The sequence below is a fragment of the Sapajus apella genome, unplaced genomic scaffold (genome assembly GCF_009761245.1).
Source record: "Sapajus apella isolate SASKATOON/1434 unplaced genomic scaffold, GSC_monkey_1.0 scaffold48, whole genome shotgun sequence".
In the NCBI taxonomy this organism is placed as follows: domain Eukaryota; kingdom Metazoa; phylum Chordata; class Mammalia; order Primates; family Cebidae; genus Sapajus; species Sapajus apella.
The window spans coordinates 4,860,965-4,868,722 of record NW_022436988.1 but is presented as its reverse complement, the minus strand read 5'-3'; the positions used below and the strand labels follow the sequence as shown (position 1 = coordinate 4,868,722).

Genomic DNA, 7,758 nt, shown 5'->3' with positions numbered 1-7,758 from the left:
TCTCAAAATGAGGAGATTCGCAGCCTTAATTCCCCTTGCCAAGTAACACGGTACTCATGGGCTCCAGTGATTACAGCACGGACACCTTTTTTTTTTTTTTTTTTGAGATGGAGTCTCGCTCAGTCGCACAGGCTGGAGTGCAGGTAGTCTGATCTCGGCCCACTGCAACCTCCACCTCCCAGGTTCAAGCAATTCTCCTTGCCTCAGGCTCCCAAGTAGCTGGGACTACAGGCACGTGCCACCATGCCCTGCTAATTTTTGTATTTTTAGTACAGACAGGGTTTCAACATGTTGGCCAGGCTGTTCTCGAACTTCTGACTTCAGGTGATCCGCCCACCTCAGCCTCCCAAAGTGCTGGGATTACAGGTGTCAGCCACACGCCAGGCTGAGCATGGATATCTGCCCGCCACATGAGCCCAGGGTCCTGCGGCTCAGAGCTGACTGCTGAGTCTAAGCCCTGGTCTGGCTTCAAGGTCCAAACTCCTTCTACTTCTCTGGGGACTGAGGGAGAGTTTGCTGTACTGAGCCCGCTGGGGCTCTCTGGGCCCAGCCCTGGTAGCTGAGGCCCTGCGGTGCTGCCGCCTCCAGGTTATCTCCCCGCTGCAGGCACCCACCCAAGGAGCATCCCAGGGGCCCCAGGGCGGGGGAGGCAAGGAGCTAGGAGGTCCTCACCGCCTGAGCAGAGGCCCCACACCCACGAGGCATGAGGCTCCCTGGGCTGCTCTGCTTGGCTGTGCTAGGTAAGTCCACCCGGGACGTGATGGCAGGGCTGCTGCCAGAGCCTTGGGGCCACAGGCTCAGGTGGGGGTACTGGGAGCACAGGGGAGGTGAGGCCTGAAGCAAGGGAAACCTCTGGAAACAGGGCAGAGAGGGAAAGATCGGGGCTTGAGTCTCGGACCAGCCCCTATACTTGCTGCACGTGTGGTCGCGGGACTGCGTCAGCATTCGGGGCCCACTACTTACCCATCTACATAATGGGCTGATGATAGGAAATGGCGGCGGGGTGGACACGCAAGAGCTTTTGTGAGTGATGGTGCTGGTGGAGTCCTGGGGCCTCACTACCAGGAACCAGCCTGCTCCTCCCTCCTGGCTTCAGCAGGTGGGTCTCGAGGCTGTCTCTGGCCCCCTTCCATCCCAGGCTGTCTCCTTACCGCCCTCACCTCTCTTACAGCCGCCAGCAGCTTCTCCGAGGTGCAGGAGGAAGGTAAGTGGCCCTGCACGCTGGAGGGAGAAGTCCCCCAGCTGGGACCCTGGTGTCAGAACCCGCACTGTGGAGGGTGCCTCGGCTGGGGAGGAGGTGTGTGCTGGAGGATGGCTGGACAGTTTTCCACGCTGCAGGGCTCTAGGGTTGATGGAGAGGGGTGGGCTGAGCAGGCCAGTGTGGGGACCTCCGGGGGGCACGGTCGGGGAAGGCACCCAGCTTCCAGCTGTGGCTGGGCTGTTTGGAGAGGGGATTCCCTGGGCATCCTCATCACCCTGCCCCAGGTCCCTGATCGGGAGCAGAAGCCCCGCTGGGAGCCCCACAGCTCTGCCAGGGGGTGAGGCCCCGTGGAGGGCTGGGGGATTCTGGTGGGGCCTGGGAGGTCAGGATCCTCCCTCCAGGTAGAAGCCATGGGAGAATGGCCAAGTCGAGGCTCCTCCAGGACCTGCCATACAGGGGGCTGCCTTCCTCATGGAGGCAGCCAGAGAGTGGATAGCGTCTGGGGCCCAGCTGGGTACAGGACCAGGGAGGAGGGGACACTGGGGAAGGTCCCTGGCAGCCCCTGGCCTGGCCTGCTTTCTGATCTTTGTGTGCTCCATCCTTCCTCCCCTCCCCTCATGTCCCTTAAGGTGAGGATGGGGTCGGGTGTGGTGCTCATTCCTGTAATCCCAGCGCTTTGGGAGGCTGAGGCGGGCAGATCATGAGGTCAAGAGATCGAGACCATCCTGGCCACATGATGAAACGCCGTCTCTACTAAAAATACAAAAATTAGCTGGGCGCAGTGGCGCATGCCTATGATCCTGTCTACTCGGGAGGCTGAGGCAGAAGAATTGCTTGATCGCAGGAGGCGGAGATTGCAGTGAGCCGAGATCACGCCACTGCACTCCAGCCTAGTGACAGAGCAAGACTCTGTGTCAAAAAAAAAAAAAGGTGAAGATGGACAGCCACTTCCCTGTGTTGTCACACCAACCCTTACCCCTTGTCACTAGGCCCTCAAGTTACAGAGCAGGGCCTTTCCCTCTATTTTGCTAAAGGGCAGGTACCGGGTAATGATGACGCTGGGACCTCACTGAATGACGCCCAGGCTGAACCATTGTTTCCTGATTTGCTTTAAAAACCGAAACATTGTTGGTGTGGTTGCTAAAAAGAGGAGCAGGCAGCTGGGGCTGGGGAAGTACCTGCGGGTCAGTCTGGCCTCCCCGTCTTGGCTGCCTCCCGACTTCTGCTCCGATTCTTGCCAACCAAGTCCTGCTAACTAAACTCCTAAGAGACTGACTGATAAATCATTCATTCTTTCAACAAATACTTGAACACCTATTTGGTTGCAGGCACCATTCCAGGCCCTGAGAATTTGGCGAGGCCTGGAAACAAACCCTCCTGTATCTTACGTTCTAGTTGGGGTTGATAAAAATAAACACATTCGGTGGTTATGCCTGTTATCCCAGCACTTTGGGAGGCTGAGGCCAGAGGATCAGTTGAGCCCAGGAATTCAAGACCAGCCTGAGCAACACAGTGAGACCCCATCTCTACAAAATACAAACTTTTTTTTTTGAGATGGGGTCTCACTCTGTCGCCCAGGCTGGAGTGCAATGGCTCGATCTCAGCTCACTGCAACCTTCACCTCCTGGGTTCAGGAAATGCTCCCACCTTAGCCTCCCGAGTAGCTGGGATTACAGACGTTCACCACCACACCTGGCTAATATTTTTGTATAAAATTTTTTTTTTCTTAATTAACTGGGCATGGTGGGTGGTGCACCTGTGGTCCCAGCTACTTGGAAGGCTGAGTTGGGAGGATTGCTTGTCCCGGAAGGTGAGGCTGCAGTGAGCTGTAATTGTAACACTGCACTTCAGCCTGGGTGACAGGGTAAAGAAAGTACATTCTATAGTATGTTAGAATGTTCTAGAGAGTAGCAAGCAGGGTAGAAGGAAAGGGAATGCAGGGCAGGTAGAGGGAGGGAGTGCAGTGTTTGGGGAGGGGCCATGCAGCAAGGACCCAAAGGAGCTAACAGCAGGAGGTACCTGGGCAGGGACCCAGTGTGGCGGAGCACAGGAAGCAAGGTGCAAAGCGTGTTGAATGAGGCCAGAGGCGTGGCGTGGGGTTCACTGCGGAGGGCCCTGTGGGAGGCAGCCGTGGGAGGTTTGGAGGGGAAAACGCAATCTGATTGGCCCTTGATGAGATCACTTGGGAAGGAGATCAAAGGCAAAATCCAAGAGAGGCATTAGGCGACCCTGGGGATCCAGGGAGAGACTGGGCATGCGGGAGAGGCCGGGAGACAGGGTGGATGTGATTCTGGAAGCCAACAGCAGCCGCTGGCAGATGGCATGAGATAGGGTGGGATGAGAACACCCATGAAAGATGGCGCCAAGCCAGCTGCAGTGGCTCATGCCTGTAATCCCAGCAGCACTTTGGGAGGCTGAGGCGGGCAGATCACCTGAGGTCAGGAGTTTGAGACCAGCCTGACCAATATGGTGAAACCCTGTCTCTACTGAAAATAAAAAAATTGGCCAGGCGAGGTGGTTCACTCCTGTAATCCCAGCACTTTGGGAGGCCGAGGCAGGCAGATCATGAGGTCAGGAGATTGAGACCATCCTGGCCAACATGGTGAAACCCAGTGTCTACTAAAAAAATACAAAAATTAGCTGGGCGTGTCGGTGTGCACCTGTAGTCCCAGCTACTTGGGAGGCTGAGGCAGGAGAATTGCTTGAACCCGGGAGGCAGAGGTTGCAGTGAGCTGAGATCGTGCCACTGTACTCTAGCCTGGTGCCTGGTGACAGAGCGAGACTCTGTCTCAAAAAAAAAAAGAAAATACAAAAATTAGCTGGGTGTGGTGGCACATGCCTATAATCCCAGCTACTCAGGAGGCTGAGACAGGAGAATCTGTTGAACCTGGAAGGTGGAGGTTGCAGTGAGCCGAGATTGTGCCACTGCGCTCCAGCCTGGGCAACAAGAACTCTGTCTAAAAACAAAACCAAGATGGCACCAAGGTCCTTGGCCCACCTAGAAGGACTGGCTAAATAAAGTGCAGCCTGACGCCGGCACAGTCTGCAGCCAAAACAGCTTCGGTGGGAGCGGAAAGCGGGCACCAGTGAAGGAACCAAGGAATTGGGATGTTAGAAGGACGGTCTCAGTGTAGGTTGGGTTTTTTGTTTTGTTTCATTTTGCTTTCGGACGCAGGTTTCATTCTGTCACTGAGGCTGGAGTGCAGTGGCATAGTCACCACTCACTGCAGCCTTGACCTCCAGGGCTTAAGCAGTCCTCCTGCCTCAACCTCCCAAGTATCTGGGACTACAGGCACATACCATCACACCCAGTTAATATTTAATTTTTTTTTTAAGACAGGGTCTTGCTCTGTTGCCCAGGTTGGAATGCAGTGGCACAATCTCGGCTCACTGCAGCCTCCATCTTTCAGGCTCAAGCCATCATCCTGCCTTAGCCTCCAGAGTAGCTGGGACTCCAGGCATGCACCACCATGCCCAGCTAATTTTTGTATTTTTTTTTGGAGACAGGGTTTTGCTGTGTTGGCCAGGCTCGTCTCAAACTCAAGGTCAAGTGATCCACCCGCCTGGGCCTCCCAAAATACTGGGATTACAGGCACGAGCCACCCTGCCCAGCCTAATCTTTTTTGTAGAGATCGGGTCTTCCTATTTTGCCCAGGCTGGTCTTGAACTCCTGTCCTCAAGCAATCCTCCCTCCTTGGCCTCCCAAAGTGCTGGGATTATAGGTGTGAGCCACCATGCCTGTGTATTTTGAAATCCCCAAGAATTCTGGCAAGTGTAGTGTTAAGCATGGTAGGAACCACGGACAGGCATCTTCAAGGAGGGACGGGTATCGGTAGATAACTGTAACCCAGAAGGCAAAGTGGAATGTATTTGAAGACATATCTGTTGTTTAGCAAGAGGGAGGGGAAAGTTTAGGGAAGGAGAATTGTCAAGAGGATGTTGTCCTCCTTTGTCCCTGCCCAGTGCCATGAAGGCTGCCAGGATCCACATCGCCAGGACAGCTGAAGGGGTAGACAGTGCACTTGGGAGGAGGGACCCGGTTTCCATCAGACGTAGAGGATGGAGGATGCTGCTTGGAAGGTCGAGGACATAGGGAATTTTGATTCTGGCTGAGCCTACAGTCCAAAGGGCACTGAAGAGGCCAGGCATGCTGGCTCATGCCTATAATCCAGGACTTTGGAAGGCCGAGGCAGGCGGATCACTTGAGGTCAGAAGTTCAAGACCAGCCTGGCCAACATAGTGAAACCCCATTTCTACTAAAAATAAAAAAAAAATTAGCCGGGTGTGGTGGCAGGAGTCTATAATCCCATCTACTCAGGAGGCAGGAGGATCACTTGAACCTGGGAGGTGGAGGTTGCAGTGAGCTGGGATGGTGCCACTGCCTTCCAGCCTGGGCAACAGAGTGAAACTTCATCTCACAACAAAACCAGAACAAGGCTGGGCATGGCGGCTCACGCCTGAAATCCCAGCACTTTGGGAGGCCGAGGTGGCCAGATCACCTAAGATCAGGAGTTCCAGACCAGCGTGGCCAATATGGTAAAACCACATCTCTACCAAAAATGCAAAAATCAACCGGGCATGATGGTGCCACCCTATAATCCCAGCTACTTGGGAGGCTGAAGCACGAAAATCCCTTGAACACAGGAGGCAGAGGTTGCAGTGAGGCAACATTGCGTCCCTGCACTCCAGTCTGAGTGACAGAGCAAGACTCCGTCTCTGAAAAAAAAAAACAAAAACAGCAAAAGACAACCAAAAAACAACAGCAACAACAAAGGAAACACAGTCTCTGACAGTGCTGGAAGCTGAATTCCAAGGCCCAGAGTCCGAGGATGGGTCCTCCCCAGGCCCTGCGGGAGCACCTGCTCCTGGCTCCTCCCCTGTTTCTGGGGATGGCCTCCCTCACTGCGGTTTCCCTGTGAGTGTCCGGGTCTCCTTTCATCTTCTTATCAGGCCCCACCCTATCCAGCATGAATTACTGGAGTTAATATTTAACTTGAGAGAGGGCAAAGCCATCTGTAAAAACCTGATTTCCAAATATGTTCCCATGGGCAGGTCCTGGGGATCACCACTGGAACCTGTCTTTTTGGAGGACATAATTCAACCCTCCACGGATGGTGGCTTATTCAAAATCAGATCCCCAGGCCCCTCCCCCTCCCTGGGTCTAATCAATTGCAGCCTCCAGGGTTGGAACTGGAATTTCCAAGCTTCCTGTTGTCACGGAGACCAGTCTGGAGTCGGGTGGTGCAGCCTGGAAGAAGCTTGGAGCCACGCTGGGCACCAGCACTGTGTCTGGGCCTGAATGTGAGCCCTCAGCCGTTTCCCTGCAGAGGCCGCGCAGCCCAGCCTAGGCATGGCTTAGCTTCCTGTCCCGAGGGCAGCCGTGTCGTCACTTTATCAAATTTTGAGTGTACCATCCCATTGTTCAAATGCTCTCGCACAGCAAATGAATTTTATTTATTTATTTGCTAACTTACTTGAGACAGGGTCTTGCTGTGTCACCCAGGCTGGAGTGCACTAGAGTGATCACAGCTGACTAAAGCCTCCACCTCCTAGGCTCAAGCAATCCTCCGATGTCAGCCTCCTGAGTGAGTAGCTGGTACACACCCCCATGCCAATTTTTTTTTTTTTTTTTTTTGAGACAGGGTCTTACTTTGTCACCCAGGCTGGAATGCAGTGGTAGGGTCTTGACTCACCACAGCCTCAGCCTCCCAGGTTCAAGAGATCCTCCCACCTCAGCCTCCTTAGTAGCTGGGACTACAGACATGTGCCACCACACCTGGCTAACTTTTCTACTTTTAGTAGAGATGGGGTTACGCCATGTTGCTCCGGCTGGTCTCAAACTCCTGGGCTCAAGGGATTCCCCTGCCCCAGTCTCCCAAAGCTCTGGGATTACATGCATGAGCCACTACGCCCAGCCAAGCAGAGAATTTTAAATTAAATGATAGGCCAGGCGTGGTGGCTCATGCCTGTAATCCCAGCACTTTGGGAGGCTGAGGTGGGTGAGATCACTTGAGTTCAGGGGTTCAAGACCAGCCTGGCCAACATGGTAAAACCCCGCCTCTACTAAAAATGAAAAATTAACCAAGCATGATGGCATGCACCTGTAATCCCAGTTACTCAGGAGGTTGAGGCAGAAGGATCACTTGAAACAGGGAGGCAGATGTTGCAGTGAATTGAGATCTCACCACTGCACTCAGGCCTGGAGGACAAAGCAAGACCCTGTCTCGAAGAAAAAAAAATAATTTAAAAAAATAAATGAAAGACCATCCCTTATTGGCAGGCTAGCTCCATAAACTAAATAATCAAAAGGAAAAAAACCCACACAACTCTTGTCAGGATAAAAAGTGAATGTCAGCCGGGCGCGGTGGCTCAAGCCTGTAATCCCGGCACTTTGGGAGGCCGAGGCGGGTGGATCACGAGGTCAAGAGATCGAGACCATCCTGGTCAACATGGTGAAACCCCGTCTCTACTAAAACTACAAAAAATCAGCTGGACATGGTGGTGCATGCCTGTAATCCCAGCTACTCAGGAGGCTGAGGCAATTCTCCTGCCTCAGC

The 7,758-nt window shown here is 53.8% G+C and overlaps 1 protein-coding gene across 1 annotated transcript in view; it reads left to right on the top strand.

The window, feature by feature from the left end:
• Window positions 1–312: 312 nt before the first annotated feature.
• CUNH17orf99 (chromosome unknown C17orf99 homolog) overlaps window positions 313–7,758 on the top strand; it is an 18,644-nt gene continuing 11,198 nt past the window's right edge. The window contains exons 1-2 of the mRNA XM_032241506.1: window positions 313–740; window positions 1,172–1,204. Of these exons, the coding sequence (XP_032097397.1) occupies window positions 704–740; window positions 1,172–1,204 (70 nt within the window). The 5' untranslated portion in view covers window positions 313–703. The remainder of the gene's footprint in view (window positions 741–1,171; window positions 1,205–7,758) is intronic.